We start from the raw sequence: 17,391 nt of genomic DNA on the forward strand, positions 1-17,391 counted from the left end.
CAAAGTACAAGGCAGTAGAACAGTAGTGCAGGCATGTCAGGAGATATTACATAAAATATGGCAAAGGTATACTCCAGAGAGAAGGAAAGGCGAGATAACTGGGGTGCCAGGTGTAGAAAGGGCGTGACGGGAAAGAAAGAGAAAGAGGCGGTAGAAGATGGAACAATTGGGGAAATTCCAATGAATCTGGTGGAGGAACGTTCTCCGGAAGAGCAGCCCTTCCTATTCTGGCCCTTTGTCGCTTATTGGGAAGTATTGCAAGTGAACAAGGAGGCAAATGTTGCAGATTGCTAATGCCTAATCACTGTGGCGTCCCTGCGACCAGTGCTGCGGTTTCATCTGTTTTCAATTAATATTAACTCCTGGCAATGCACTGTAAACACAACCGTTGATGTAACGAAGAGATGTGTGCCAGTAAGATCTCATTAAACGGAAGAGATATTGTGAAACTAATTGAGATCAAAGGCCATCGGCAAGGATGCAGATTTGAGCCTGACTTCGTGAGCAACGATTCAATATTGAACAGAACAGCTTTGAATCCTTCTTTTATTCTGAATTAATAGGAAATGTTTTCATGCATGGCCACATGTTACCTTTCACAAGAATTTTGAATGCACAGGGAACATTAAACCATGTATCAATTACTCGTTGATAAATTAGACGTTCAAATATCTAGTTATACAGGATAAAAGTAGGAATGCCGGTGGAGAAAAAAATGACATGAATTAGGCCTCAGGAACCATAATTGGATTAACAAAGAGACGTGGAAATGAGTGGATAGAAACCTGTATTGACAGATATACCGGCGGATGCATGTTGTTGTTAACTGTGTGGTGTTTGCATGAATAAATAATTGGTAGGTATTGGAAAGGCTACAAGTGAGGAAGGAAAGCGAAACGTGAAAATGGAAGATAGAATAATTTACAAAAATCTGCATCAAACCGGGAGGGGAATCTTTCCCAGAAAAAGCTCCCCTTTCTCCTCTGGCATTTTGATTTCACCCAGCGGCAAGAACTGGGAGTTGACAAACAAGCAACTGATCCACAATTGAAGAAAGAATAATTGCTGATGGCTTCAGTGCGGTCGAAATGCAGGAGTGTAAATATCTACGGAAGTATTCGCAGCGAAAACCTTGAGCAACGCCCAGATTCAGTTAAAAGTTCTGCAGTATTTTTTTCAGACTTACGTTAAGAAAAACAAAATTACCTTCTGATTTGCTTTTTTTCTTGATGAGCAAAATAGTGAGAACCAGGAAGAGAACAAGCACGGTCGAAGTGATTGAAACCCGGGCGATGATGGAGCCGCTTCTTGACTCTATGAAATCATGGAGTGAATACACATAGAAAGGGAAAATATACATACAGGAAGAACAGTATCACTTTCCAAGGCCTGGAATGGATTTGCTGGATGAGGACTCGTTACCTAACTGCGCTCCTTTCTTCCAGTGAATGGTGTCCGCCCATTTTCACCACCGCAGCGTGTTGCATCAGAGAGCCTCACAATTCACTGACTTCAGGATGTTAGAAGGGTGAGGGCGATGCCACTGAGAGTATGGTTTTTTAGGCCAGATAGCATGCGTGCCAGGAGAAGCGCATTGCTTTCGAGGCGGGTGCTAAAATGATCTATTGATATGTCTGCCATAACGGCCGGTGTATTGTGCAAGCAAGACGTGTCATAGTGATATGAACAGGAGGCCTTGCGTGTGAAATTCACTCTTGATGCGTCACGGTTTGTTACGGCAACCTCTTTGCTCAGGACAGCAAGAAACTGCAGAGAGTTGTGAACACAGGCCAACACGTCACGGACACCAAGCTCCCCTCCATAGAGTCCAAGGGGAGCGTATAGGTCTCGCTGCTTTGGCGAAGAGCCAAAATAATCATAGACCCCCAGCCACTCGGTTCATTCTCTCTTCTCTCTTCTTCCATCAAGACAGCTTCTAACCCACTGTGATAAGTATTGAACAGTTCATTTCTACGATGAGATAGACTCTGACCTCATGATCTACCTTGTTCTGACCTTGCAACTTAAAGCGCTATACTTTCTGTAGATGTGACACTTTACTCTGTACTGTTATTGTTTTTACCTGTACTACCTCACTGCATTCTGTATTAACTCAAAGTAACTGCACAGTGTAATGAATTGACCTGTACGATCGGTATGCAAGACAAGTTTTCACTGTACCTTGGTACAAGTGACAATAATAATCCAATACCAGTACCAGTGTTACTCGCACTAAAGAGACACTGCAGTCGCAGCGTTGTCTAAATGTGTTGCTCAATGCCAGGAACCAGTGCCCGAAAAACTGAACATCGCGCTGGAGCAGATTCACGTGAAGCGCCAAGGTCACTGAACACAGCTTGAAATGTCACTCATACATTACCCAAAAGACCACATGCCGAGCACCCGGTTGTCAGAAACTCCAAGGGAATCCCACAGGTTTGCTACATCCATAGACCCCCGTTTCACAGGTCGTCCGTCACTCAAGCGCATTCACGAATACCTTCCCCAATCCCCGCTGGAAAATATGGAACATAAGTCACAGGCCAACAAGCAGTGAACAACACTTTTTCACACAGGAACGAAAACATCAATTAAAATACGGCAGGAAAATTACCACAGGTACTGCCTCTAAATAGATATCATTCTCCATATTATATTCATTTTCTTTCGCTTTCAGATGAACCCGAAATGAAGAGATATGGTGTGGATAGAAAAGGACATTTCAGTGTCACTACGCGATAATGCTGTCCTCAAAATTTACTATGGCTGAATATCGAACTTCCGATACTGGAGGTGGGGGAGACAATCTATGATTTAACTTTTGACGTGGCCTGATCACAGTTATTTCAGTTCGTCTCGGCAAAGGGATGACAATATATATATGATCCTAGTGGTATCACACCTGAACCATGCTGCACACGGCTGTTTCGCCTATGATATGTTTCTGATTTGCAATGGGGCAGAATAAATTTACCAGATGGAATGTGAGGTGGGGTTCTCGTGCGAGATCGGATTTTAAAGAAATGGGCTTCTGAGAACGTAAGAGTACACGAAATGAGATTCGGGGATGGACCACTTGGAACCTCGAAACTCCTCTGACATTTAATGAGGATATCTAGATCAACAGCATTATCCCCTGTTTCATCGAATATCCAGATATACGTCCACTTCGGTCGTGAGTCAAAGAGTCATCGAGTCACAGAGTCACAAAATAATACAGCACTGAAGCAAGCCCTTGGACCCAACTCGTCCACGCTGACCAAAATATAAGGTAGTCCTATTGTCCACGTTTGACCCATATCCCTTTAAACTTGCCTTATTCATGTATCTGTCCAAGTGTCTTTCAAACGTTGTTATTTTACCTGCCTCAAACACTTCCTCTGAAAACTCGTTCCATATACGCACCACCCTCTGTGTGAAGAAGTTGCCCCTCAGGTGCCTTTTAAAACACTCCCCTCTCACCTTGAGCCTATTCCCTCTAGTTTTTGAATCCATTTCACTGGGAAGAATTACCGATGCCCCTCGTGATCTTATACGCTTCTCTAAAGTTACCCTCAGTCTACTACGCTCCAAGGAGTAATGTTCTCACCTGCCCAACCTCTCCGTCTATCTCAAGGCCTCGACTCATGGCAACATTCGGGAAAATCATATCCGTATTAATTAATTATTTCCGACAACCTAGTAACAAATACTGTACAAAATACTCCAGGTATTTCGCTGAACGAATTAAATTATCTGAGCAATTAAACTTACAACTTATGCACACGTAACAAAAAAAATGAATGTTGGAAATAGAGACAATGTTTCATGAATATACAAATAGTTTCAGGAATGGCCATTCGACCCTTCGGAATTACCCTATTTTTCGTGATGGCCCTGTTGCAGCATTCCCCATCAACCTTTCGCATCAACAGCTATATCTAGTGTACCTCCTCTTTAACTATTATTGAAAAATGCCACAGGTTGACCAGCGCCTCGGTGAAGAAATTGTTCCTGAGCTCGGTTCCAAATGGCTTCTTCTGTATTTCAAGAATGTAACCACTGTTTGTGGTTCAGCTCACCCCATCCCTCCCCTCGCCTGGACCTCGCGAACTTTCTCCTGTATCTAGTCTGTCCGAACGTGTTAATGTTCTAAATTTCTACGAGATCCCCTCTGATACTTCGAACCTTTGGTGAAAGTAGACCTCATCCATTCGTCCTCTCGGTCTATGGCCGGGTCCTCGCTCAGCGAAGAAGACAAAAAAATCGACAGGGCAGAGAATTCGATCTCACCAGTACGTTGTAAAACTGCATAAAGATATTATTTGTCCTGTACTCAGCTAGTCTATCAATGAAGGACAACATTCACCTGAAATTCCTAACAGCGACGGGTGCACAAGGACACCCAAGGTCATCATATACTGTAGATAATATCACATGTTCAAAAACAAACTGCTGGATGAAATCGGCACATCAGGAAGTATCAGTGGGGGCAAAGGGATGGCCTACGTTTCCAGTCAAGATACTGCATTAGGACCAAGAATGTAGAGCGGAGATAGCCAGCTGAGGGAGGTGAGAGGGAAGAGAAGGGCACGAAATGGAAGGAGTTGGAATCAGTTGAGTTGGGATATGATGGGCATGTGGAGTCATGTGGGGGAGGAGAGGAGTGGAGCTGGGAGACAGAGGCTTGTAGTTGACAGGTGGAGACAGATAAGGAGAGAGATAGAGAGAGCGAGAGAATAAGGGGCAGATGAAGATCAGTTAAGAAGGGAATTTGGTAAGTAGAACCGGATAAGAAGGGATGATGGACAAATGGAAACATCTGGGGAGGAAGGATAGGAGATCCAGTTGGTATAGTGCGTGGGGTAAACTGATGGAACCGGGTAGGTTGGGGTAGGAGTCTGGGTAACGGGAAGGGAGAGGGAGGAAATGTAAGGACAAGTGTTACACTTACTATCATTGTAGGGGAGTGTAGAAGATTTGATTGAAATCAATGTTTCAGCTACGGTTGTTGCTTCCATCGAATGCTCTGCAGTCTGGAAAGTTGATATATTCCCTAAAGAGAAGAAAAACGGATCAATATAAGAATAAAAAGAACATGTTCTATGTCAATACATACAGAAAAGGGACACAACCCAATAAAATTTGCTTTATGGACAAGGAGAGGATTAACTCGGTACCCACAGGTGGCCCGCGGGCTACAGGAGACATCAGTTGCATATTGGTGTGTGGATTACCACATGTAAGGCAAGAAGGAACAAGGAGCGAATATTACTGAACCTCAAAAGTATCAAAAGTCAGCAGTTCAAATACGTCACGTTTACTGATTCACTTTTGCTTTGCGAGTTCCATCCTCGGAAATCTACATTAGATCTGCTGCACAGGATTTCCCTTCCACAACCTCATCTTGACATTGTCCATACCCGATAACGCTTGCCAAGAATAATTTTCCTCACGACTGGCTCAGGTTCACTTGTCGGTAATGCCATGTTTAAGCTACCTCTCTTTTCTCAAATACTGTTACATTTGTTACCCTCCAATCTGTAGACCTTTAGAAGCGGACCACAAATGTTTCGCAACAATAAATTCTGGCATGTAGATTATTAAGTGCTGGATATTTGCCAGCCATTAGCTCCATTAGGTTCTCGCCCATTATGTCATTATGGATGGTGATTTCCTTTAGATTCTTCTGCTCTCTGCGACACTGGTTAACCTCGATATCTTGGAGCTTACTAGCGTCATCCTCTACAGACACAGAACCAAAGTATACATATACTTGGTCTGTCATGTCTTTGTTCCGAATTATATTTCCCCGCGGTGAACCTACTTTTGACTTAGCTAAATTCTTTTCTAAAACTCATAACATATTCCTAAAGGCTTTCATAGTCATTATTTCTACTACTTGCCTGTTTCCTCTGATACTCTATCCTCCCACTCTTCATCAATCGTATTGTCCTCCTTTGGTGCATTCCCAAATGCAGCCAATCTTCACGACTGCTGCTTTTCTAGTACCTATAGATATTTCGAAATTGGATCAAATGTTACCGAATTTCCTTGGCAGGTCACCGAGAACAGTTTTCTGGCTTTTTTTTTTCCTGCCCGACTGGAAAACTAATATCTTTTATAATACATTTATGTATTCTTTCCCGATTATCTCCTGCATAATCACTATCAATCCATCATGTAAGATTCCCAATCTAACAGAACCAACTCCCGCCTCCTGCATTCGCAGTTTCCTGCCTTCTGATCGGGACGCTCGTTTCTGAATCTGCAATTTACAATCTCACTCTACATCCTGAACAATGATTCCAACACATTTGTCGCCACTTCCTCAAGGACGACAGTAAGATTGTTCATGTTTGACATCTCTCTACGTTACCACTCCAGAGTAACCTGTTCTCTTGGAAGTTCCTTGGCGTATTCACCATATAAAAACGTACACACACCAGGAATTCCACCGCCACAATACTATTGCAACTTGTTTTGACTTATCAATTGAGATGATAATTGTACGCAAGAGAAATGTCCGTAATGTAACTACTCTTGGCACAGCACGACTACATTTAATTTGAAAGCCAAGAATCTCGAATTTCTGTTCCTTTCTTTGATCCTGACCAAGACATCTCAGTCAACGGTGTAATCCAAACGCTAACAGGGGAAGCTTATCACCTATAATATCTTAATTAGTCACACTTACATCGAAACACACCTTTAAATCCATCCTTTGCTTGTGAGTGTTCTGGGGGCAACCCGCAAGTGTCGACGCGCTTCCAGCGCCAACATAGCATGCCGACACATTCCAAAACCGGACGTCTTTGTAATGTGGGAGGAAACCGGAGTAACCGGAGGGAACCCGCGCAGTCAAGGCGAGAACAAACAAACTCCGTATAGACAGCGGTTGGAATTGAACCCGGGTCGCTGGCGCTGTAAAGCTCACGCTAACCGCTACATTCCCGTGCCTGCCAGGTTAATCCTTGTTTTCAATACTACCGTTGCTTTTAATTAACAGGCAGTCACGCCTGATCGTATTCTCTCTGCCGGAGAACAGATCCCCATTACACGATACCTCACCCCGTTTTACTCCGCAAGATTTACAATCTGCGGACGTTTTGTATCTACTGCGGAATAATATCCCAGGATATATAAAGAGTTTCTGTGCTGTAGTAGGTGTAATATCTTGTTGCATTGGTCGTTGTTCATCTCTGGACACCTGGTTCTTCATCTTTAGCTATGCACATAGCTTTCGCACGATTTCTTCTCATTATCCTTTCTTTTCTAAATTGTAGCAGCTGCCTACAATTTCGCGTTCAAGAAACCTGTGTAATTCGCTTCTGAAAGCCATTGAATTGATATCGAAAAGGAAGTGTATTTTCACTCACAGATAACTGCTCAGAAGAGAAGGAAGGAGAAGAGGAAGGCAGTAGTGATAGGGGTCTCGATAGTCAGAGAAACAGATAGTAGGTTCTGTGGCAGTGAGAATCAATCCCGGATGGTATGTTGCCTCCCATTTCCATGATCGGGGATGTCTCTGATCTGGTCCACAGGATTCTTGAGCAAGAGGGAGAACAGCCAGAAGTCGTGGTTCATGTTGGTACTAACGACATAGGTAGGAAGGAGGATGAGGTCCTGAAAAGTGAGTTTTGGGAGCGAGGCAGAATGTTGAAGTTCAGGACCTCAAGGGTAGCAATCTCGGGATTGCTGCCAGTGCCACGTGATTATGAAGGTAGGAATAGGAGGAGATGGCAAATAAATGCGTGGCTGAGAAGTTGCTGCAGGAGGGAGAATTTTAGATTTTTGGATTATTGGGATGATCCGAAAAACCTTGCAGCAAGCATTGCTAGGGTGGTTCAGGCGGGTTTAAACTAGTTTGCGAGGGGGATGAGAACCGGAGGAGTAGGTCAGAGGAAGAAGGGGATGGGGAAAAGTCAGATCTAACAGGTAGAGAAGCTTTGACGAAGGAGAAGCAGAGTACAGGGTATAAAAGTAGTAAGGTGGATGGGCTAAAGTGCATTTACGTAAATTCAAGAAGCATCAGGAATAAGGGAGATGAACTGAGACCTTGGATAAATATATGGGACTACGATATTGTGGCTATCACAGAGACATTAGGGCAGGAATGGATATTGAATATTCCTGGTTTTCAGTGTTTTAAAAGGGACAGGGAGGGGGAAGAAGAGGAGGGGCAAGAAGAGGAGGAGGGTGGCGATACTGGTCAGGGACACTGTTACAGTGGCAGAAAGGGTGGATAATGTAGAAGGATCCTCTCTAGAGTCAATATGGGTGGATGTTAGGAACAAGAAAGGGACAGTTACTCTACTGGGAGTATTCTATAGGCCCCCTGGTAGCAGTAGCGATACTGAGGAGCAGATTGGGAGGCAGATGTTGGAAAGATGCGAAAATAACATGGTTATTATAGTGGGAGACTTCAACTTTTCAAATATTGATTGGCACCTGCTTAGTGCCAAATGTTTAGACGGGGAGGGGTTTGTTAAATGTGTCCAGAACAGATTCCTGTCACAGTATGTTGACAGGCCGACTAGAGGGAATGCCATATTTGATCTCGTTTTAACTAATGGACCGGGTCAGGTGACAGATCTATCGGTAGTTGAGTACTTGGGGGACAGTGACCACTGCTCCATAACCTTCTAGTCATGGCAGGGATGGGAGCAAAGAGGATGGGAAGATATTTAATTGGGGAAAGGCGAATTATGGGGCTACAAGGCGAGAACTTGAGATTGTAAATTGGGGTGACATTTTTGAGGGGAAATGTACTGAAGAGAAGTGGTCGATGTTCAGGGGTCTCCTGCAGAATGTTATGGATAAATTTGTCCCGGTGAGGCAGAGACAGAATGGCAGGGTGAAGGAACCATGGGTGACAAGGGATGTGGAACAATTAGTTAGGAAGAAGAAGGCAGCATACGTAAGGTGTAAGAGGCAAGGATCAGACAGGAATCGAGAGGAATATAGAGAAGTAAGGAAGGAACTTAAGAAGGGACTGAGGAGAGCGAGAAGGGGACATGAAAAGGCTTTGGCGAGTAGGGTTAAGGAGCTTGCCAAGGCTTTTTACTGGTACGTGAAAAGCAGAAGGATGGCTAGTGTTAAGGTAGGTCCGATTAAAGACAGTGGGAAGATGCGCCTGGAAGCTGTGGAAGTGGGTGAGATTTTCAATGAATATTTCTCTTCAGTATTCACCAAGGAGAGAGGTCTTGATGACGCTAAGGACAGTGTTAGTAAGGGTAATATTCTAGAGTATGTAGATATCAAGAGAGAGGATGTGTTGGATCTGTTAGAAAATATTAGAACAGATAAGTACCCGGGTCTGACGGAGTATTCCCCAGGCTGCTTCGTGAGGCGAGGGAAGAGATTGCTGAAACGTTGGCTTGTATCATTTAGTCCTCGTTGACCAGGGGATGGTACCGAATGATTGTAGGGTGGCGAATGTTGTCCCCTTGTTCAAAAAAGATAGTAGGGATTGTCCACGGGATTACAGACAAGTGAACGTCTGCGGTGAGCAAGCTGTTGGAAAGGATTCTTAGAGACGGGATCTATGAGCATTTAGAGAATCATGGACTGATTAGGGTCAGCCAGCATGGATTTGTGAAGAGAAGATCTTGCCTCACAAACCTGATAGGGTTCGTTGAGGAGGTGACCAGGAAGATTGATGAAGGTAGTGCAGTAGATGTGGTCTACATGGATTTTAGTAAGGCGTTTGACAAGGTTCCCCAATGTAGGCTTCTTCAGAAGGTCAGAGGCCAAGGGATCCAGGGAGGCTTGGCGTGTGGATTCAGAATTGGCTTGCCTATAGAAAGCAGAGGGTTGTGGTGGAGGGAGTGCATTCAGATTGGAGGGCTGTGACTAGTGGTGTCTCTCAGGGTCGGTTCTGGAGCCTCTACTTCTTGTTATATTTATTAATGACTTGGATGAGGGGGTGGAAGGGTGGGTCATCAAGTTTGCAGATGACACAAAGATCGGTGATTCCCTGGATAGTGTGGAGGGTTGTCGAAGTTTACAGAGGGATATTGATAGGATACAGAGTTGGGCTGACAAGTGGCAGATATAGTTAAATCCGGTGAAATGTGAGGTGGTACACTTTGGAAGGACAAACTCCAAGGCGGAATACAAGGCAAGATTCTAGGCAGTGTAGAAGAGCAGAGGGATAGAACCATAGAACCACAGAACACTACAGCACAGAAAAACTGGCAATTCGACCCTTCTAGTCTGTGCCGAAACGTTATTCCGCTGGTCCCACTTACCAGCACCCAGTCCATAACCCTCCAGACCTCTCGTAACCATGTATCTATCCAATTTATTCTTAGAGCTTAAGAGTGAGCCCGCATTTACTACATCAGATGGCAGCCCGTTCCACACTCCCACCACTCTCTGAGTGAAGAAGTTCCCCCTAATGTTCCCCTAAACCTTTCCCCTTTCACCCTAAAGCAATGTCCTCTCGTACTTATCTCTCCTAATCTAGGTGGAAAGAGCTCACTCGTATTAACTCTGTCTGTGCCCCTCATAATTTTGTAAACCTCTATCAAATCTCCCCTCATTCTTCTTCGCTCCAAGGAATAAAGACCTAACCTGTTCAATCTTTCCTGTAACTCAACTCCTGAAGACCCGGCAACATTTTAGTAAATCTCCTCTGCACTCTTTCAATCTTGCTGACATCTTTCCTATAGTTAGGTGACCAGAATTGCACACAATACTCCAAATTTGGCCTCACCAGTGACCTATACAACCTCACCATAACATCCCAACTCTTATACTCAATATTTGATTTATGAATACCAGGATGCCAAAAGCATTTTTTACAATCTTGTCTACCTGTGACGCCACTTGCAGGGCATTATGTACCTGAACACCCAGATCCCTTTGGAGTCTGGGGGTTCATATCCACATATCACTGCAAGTCGATAGGGTAGTTATGAAAGCTTATGGTATGTTAGCTTTCATAAGTCGTGCGTCGAGTTTAAGAGCAGAGAAGTAATGATGCAGCTTTACAAAACTCTGGTTAGACCACACTTGGAGTACTGTGTCCAGTTCTGGTCGCCTCATGAAAGGAAGGATGTGGAGGCGTTGGAAAGGGTACAGAGGAGATTTACCAGGATGCTGCATGGATTAGAGTGCATGGATTATGAGGAAACCCTAAAGGAGAAAGGGTTTTATTCATTGGAGAGAAAGAAGGTGAGGGGAGACATGATAAGAGGTATACAAAATATTAAGAGGAATAGATATAGTGGAGAGCCAGCGCCTCTTTCCCAGGGCACCAATGCTCAATACAAGAGGGCATGGCTTTAAGGTAATGGGTGGGAAGTTCAAGGGAGACGTCAGAGGGAGGTTTTTAACCCAGAGAGTGGTTGGTGCATGGAGTACGCTGCCGGGGGTGGTGGTGGAGGTTGATACGTTGGGTAAGTCCAAGAGATTGTTAGATAAGCACATGGATGAATTTAAGATGGAGGTATATATGGGAGGAAGGGGTGAGATAGTATTAGGAATGGTTTGAAGGTCGGCACAACATGGTGGGCTGAAGGGCCAGTATTGTGCTGGATTGTTCTATGGTTCTATGGTTGTTCCGATACCTCTGTTGTTAACATTTACTTCAAATATTTAATTCTCCCATGAAATATCCACAAAGATATCAATTTTATGGCAGAATAATTGAAACGGAGCGAATGTATAAACCTAACATAATAATACAAAAGTAACATTAAAAATTTAAAAAATAGCACATTTGCTACAAATGTTACCTATACTACAGTTCAAAGCATTTAACTAAACTGATGTAAATGTACCCTGTTTATACCAAATACAAAACTTCAACGAAAATCCTGGTCAATTGAAAATTATGTACTTGCCTTCCGAGCAGATCACTCCTGCATCTTCTTGGTGACCGCAGTTGTTAATCCCCCATCCTGCGAAGAAGCAGATGGACAGGGACGATTCAGTTCCTTTACAGGAAACATTGTCCATCCAAATGTTCCCGTTCCCCTGCCCGAACTTTGCTCCGGAGATTGCTGCTGCGGGAGATCCGCAACCAAGCTGTGTGCAAACAACCTTGGAGTCTTCCATATCCCAGACGTTATCGCAAACCGTCCCCCACTGTCCATTGTATTTCACCTCCACTCTTCCCGAACAACGATCGCTGCCATCAGCTAGCCTTATATCACCTTCTGAAATGAGAGAACAAGCAAAGATTTACCATGATTTTAGAGAAAAATGTCTTGACCGTCAGTTCTATTCCTTGTTTCTGACTGAGGCAACTCTATGAATGGGGTATCCAACAGTCAACAATGTACCTCTGTTATCTGACGTTTAAGCTCTCATTTCCACTGTAACTCTATTTCAGTAAGTCATTGTTGCGCCGGAAGATCGAAATCAAAATCCAAAGAACAAATTCGAAATCCACAATTCCACGCCTATTTTATACTCTGCATGAATTTCAACCTAACCATGTTTTGCATGTTTTACAGAGTTATAAGGCAGGATACAGTGGAGTGAGTTCTCTGGGCCACGTGCTATTTCTTGTTGCAATGATCTCGTTCACTGCGTTCATAAGGTTACGCTGACCCACCTACGTTCCGAGGAGTAAAGTTCTCGCCTGCCCAACCTCTCCGTCCATCTCAAGGCCTCGAATCATGGCAACATTCTGGTAAATCTTATTTGCACTCTTTTCATATTAATGACTTATTTTCGATAACAAAGTAACCAATACTGTACACAATACTCCAGCTATTTCGCTGAACGGATAAAGTATCTGTGCGATGCAACTTCAAACATATGTGAATGTAACAAAAAAATTAGAAGCTTGCAAATGGAGGCAATGTCTCATGAATACACAAATAGTTTTAGAAATGTCCATTCGACCCTTTGGAATAACCCTAACTTTCGTGATGGCCATGTTGCACCATCCTCTTTCGATGACTTCCGCACCAACAGATATATCAACCTCCTCTTTAACCATTGTTGAAAAATGCCACAGATTCCCCAGCGCCTCAGTGAAGAAATTACTCCTGATCTCCGTTCCAAATGGCTTCCTCTGTATTCCAAGAACGTAACCACTGTTTGTAGTTCAGCTCACCCCATCCCTCCCCTCCCTAGACCGCGGGATCATTCTCCTTGTATCTAGTCTGTCCGAACGTGTTAATGTTTCAGGTTTCTACGAGGTCCACTCTGATACTTTGAACATTTGGTGAAAGTAGGCCTCGTCGATTCGTCCTCTCGGTCCATGGCCGGGTCCTCTCTCCGAGAAGAATTGACAGGACTGAAGTTTCCATCTCACCAGGATGTTGTACAACTGCAGAAATACGTTCTTGCTCCTGTACTCAGACCCTCTCTCAACGAAGTGCAACATACACCTTGCATTCCTAACAGCGACCGGTGCACAAGGACACCCAAGATCATCATATAGATAATAACTCATGTTCAAAAACAAACTGCTGGATGAAATCCGCACATCAAGCAGCATCAGTGGGGCAACCGGATGGGCTTCGTTTCCGGTAAAGATACTGCATTAAGAACAAGAATGTAGAGGAGAGATAGACAGCAGAAGGAAGTGAGTGGGAAGAGAGAGGCAGAGAGTGGAAAGAGTTGGAATCAATTCAGAAGATAGAGAATGAGCATGTGGAATCATGTGGGGGAGGAGATGGATAGAGTTGGAAGACAGTGGTTGAAGGTGATATGTAGAGACAGATAAGGAGATAAAGAGAGAGATGAAGGGGCAATGGAGATCTGATCAGCAGGGAAGTTGGTAAGTGGAACCGGATAAGAAGGGATGATGGACAGATGGAAACAAGTTGGGGAAGAAGGATAGGAGCTCAGTGGGTATAGTGCGTGTGATAGACTGATGGAACCGGGTAGGTTGGAACAGGAAACTGGATGACGGGAAAGGAATCGTGTAAGATAGGCGGTGTGCGTGAGAAGAAGAGAGAATGGAGCGCTTTTAATGCTGATTAAATGAGATTGGAAAGTTAAATGGTAATACCATTGGAGTTAGCCCATCCAGCAGGATATGTTCTTGTGGTTTGCATTTGATCAGACTCCGGCAGCGGAGAAGGCTTAGGATAGACAGTTTGGCGTGGAAATGAAAAGGGGAGTTGAATTGTCATTCAACCGGGAGGTCAGAATGGCCAGTGCGGATGGAAGCAGGTGTTCCGCAATTCTGTCGCCTCATCTAGGCTTGGTCTCACCGATGCAGACAAGATCACACCGAAAGCGCCGACTGTTTTAAACCAGTTTGGAGGAGGTCCACGGGAATCTTGGACAGACCCGAGAGGGTTGTTCAGGTCCATAACTGGATGGAGAGGGAGGAGATGTAGGGACAAGCGTTGAACTTATCATAATTGTAGGGAAGTGTAGAAGATTTGATTAAAGCAATGTTTCAGCTACGGTTCTTGCTTCCATCGAATACTCTGCAGTCTGGAAGTTGACATATTTCCTAAAGAGAAGAAGAACGGATCAATATAAGAATAAAATGAACATGTTCTATGTCAATACGTGCAGAAAAGGGAAACTTCCCATTAAAATTTGCTGTATGGACAAGGAAAGGATTAACTCGGGACCCACAGGTAGGCCGCGGCCCACAGGTGACATCAGTATCATATTGGTGTGTTGATTACCATATTTAAGGCAAGAAGGAACAAGGAGCGAATATCACAGAACCTCTAAAAATATCATAAGACTGAGTCCAATTACGTCACGTTTACTTTCACCTTTATTTTGCTAGTTCCATCCTCAAAGATCTCCAGTAGATCTGTGAACGGGGATTTCCCTTTCACAAACTCATCTTGACTTTGTCCAAACCCGATAACGCTTCCCAAGAAGCAAGTTCCTGACGACTGACTCAGGTTTACTGCTCCGTAATGCCATATTTACGCTGCCTCTCTTTTCTACAATACTAAGATTACATTTGCTACCCTCATATCTGAAGACCTTTCGAAGTGGGCCTCAAATGTTCCACAACAATAAATTCTGGCATGTTGATTATTAAGTCCTGGGAATTTGCCTGCCATTAGCTCCATTAGTTTCTCGCCCATTATGTCTTTAATGATGGCGATTTCCTTTAGATTCTTCTGCTCTCTGCAACATTGGTTCCCCTCGATATATAGGAGCGTACTGGCGTCATCCTCTGCAGAGACAGAAACGAAGTATACATATACTTGGTCTGTCATGTCTTTGTTCCGAATTATATTTACTCTGCGGTGAACCTTCAATTGTCTTAGCTGAATTCTTTTATTGAACTCATCACATGTTCCTAAACGCTTTCATAGTCAGTTTTCTACTATTTGCCGGTTCCCACTGCTAATCCATCCTCCATCAATCCTATTGTCCTCCTTTGGTGGATTCCAAAATGCTGCCAATCTTCACGCCTGCTGCTTTTCTAGTAACTGTGGATATTTCCAAATTGGATCAAATGTTACTTAATTTCCTTGGCAGGTAGCTGTGGAACAGTTTCCTGTTGTATTTTTTTCCTGCTCGACAGGAACACTAATACCTGTTGTAATAAATTAATGCATTCGGTCCCGATTATTTCTGCATAATCATCAATTAATTTTCCCAATCTAACACAGCCAACTCTCGCCTCCTGCCTTCGCAATTTCCGGCGTTCAGATCAGGACACTCTTTTCTGATTCTGCAATTTACAATCTCACTCTACATCTTGAACAAGGATTTCATCACACTTGTCGCCTCTTACTAAAGGACGGCAGTAAGATTTTTAATGGTTTACTTCTCTTTCTAAGTTACCACGCCAGAGTAGCCTGTTCTCTAGTAAGTTCGTAGACGCATTCACCATATGAAAACGTACACAGGGCAGAAATTTCACCGCCAGTTTACTGTTGCAAACTTGTTTTGACAAAGCAATTGTTTTGGACTGAAATCAACTGAGATGATAATTGTACGCATAAGACATGTTGTAATATGACTGCACTTGTAACAGCACGACTACATTTAATTTTCCAGAAAAAAACTCGAAATTCAGTCCCTTTCTTTGTTCCTGATCACGACTTCTCAATGAAATGTGTAATCCAACCGCTAACAGTGGAAATGTATCACCTAAGATGTCTTTATTAGTCACATGTACATCGAAATACACAGTGAATTACATCTTTTGCCGATGGTGTTCTGGGGGCAGCTCCAAGTGTCGCCAAGCTTCCAGAGCCGACATAGCATGCCCACATCTTCCAAACCCGTACGTCTTTCCAATGTGGGAGGAAGCCGGATCACCCCGAGGAAACCCTCGCAGTCAAGGACAGAAGATACAAACTCCTTTCAGACAGCGGCAGGAATTGAACCCGTGTACTGGAGCCGTACAGTGTCAGGCTAACAGCTACACTATCATACCTACCAGGTTAACCCCTGCTTTCAATACTACCGTTGCTTTTAATTAACAGACGGTCACGGCTGACCGTAGACTCTCTGCCAGAGAACAAATCCCCAATACACAATTCCTCGCCCCGTTTTATTCGGCAAGATTTGAATCTACTGTGGAATTATATGCCAGGACATAGAAGGAGATGCTGCGCTGCAGTAGGTGTAATATCTTGTTGAAATGATAGTTGTTCATGTCTGGACAACGTTCCTTCACCTTTAGCGATGCACATAGATTTCGCACAATTTCTTCTCATTTCGCTTTTTTTCTAAATTGTAGCAGCTGCCCACAATTGCGCGTTCAAGAATCCTAAGTGATACCTTTCCGAAACCCATTGAATTGATTTCGAAACCGAAGTGTACTTTCACTCGCAGATAAAGCAATTCCCTCTGGTGTTAACATTTATTTGGAATATTTAATTCTCCCATGGAATATGCACAAAGATATCAAGATATCAGTTTTATGGCAGAATAATTGAAGTGGAGACAATTTCCTCATCGAACATAATAATAATACAAAAATAACATTGAAAATTTAAAAGATAACACATTTTCTACCAACGTTACCTATACTACTGTTCAAAGCACTTAACTAAAGTGTCGTAAACGTGCTCTGTTAATACCAAATACAAAACCTGAACGAAAATCCTGGTCAATTGAAAATTATGTACTTGCCTTCCGAGCAGATCACTCCTGCATCTTCTTGGTGACCACAGTTGTTAATCCCCCATCCTTCGATGAAGCAGTTCGACAGAGACGCTTCAGTTCCTTTACACGAAACATCGTCCATCCAAATGTTCCCGCTCCCCTGCCCGAACTTTGCTCTGGAGAGTGCTGCTGCGGGAGATCCGCAACCAAGCTGTTTGCAAACAACCTTGGAGTCTTCCATATCCCAACCGTCGTCGCAAACCATCCCCCACTGTACATTGTATTTCACCTACACTCTTCCCGAACAACGATCGCTGCCATCATCTAGCCTTATATCAACTTCTGAAATGAGAGAGCAAGCAAAGATTTACCCTGATTTTCGAGAAAAACATCTTGACCGTC

At 43.6% G+C, this 17,391-nt stretch overlaps 1 protein-coding gene and 1 pseudogene across 1 annotated transcript in view; both read right to left on the reverse strand.

The window, feature by feature from the left end:
* The window catches only part of LOC127587225 (deleted in malignant brain tumors 1 protein-like), a 114,610-nt gene extending 102,564 nt beyond the window's left edge, over positions 1-12,046 (reverse strand). Inside the window, exon 1 of the mRNA XM_052045455.1 lies at positions 12,031-12,046. Within this exon, the coding sequence (XP_051901415.1) occupies positions 12,031-12,045 (15 nt within the window). The 5' untranslated portion in view covers position 12,046. The remainder of the gene's footprint in view (positions 1-12,030) is intronic.
* Positions 12,047-14,357: 2,311 nt separating this feature from the next.
* LOC127587185 (deleted in malignant brain tumors 1 protein-like) overlaps positions 14,358-17,391 on the reverse strand; it is a 143,103-nt pseudogene continuing 140,069 nt past the window's right edge.

The sequence above is a fragment of the Pristis pectinata genome, chromosome 39, assembly GCF_009764475.1.
Source record: "Pristis pectinata isolate sPriPec2 chromosome 39, sPriPec2.1.pri, whole genome shotgun sequence".
Classification (NCBI taxonomy): Eukaryota; Metazoa; Chordata; class Chondrichthyes; order Rhinopristiformes; family Pristidae; genus Pristis; species Pristis pectinata.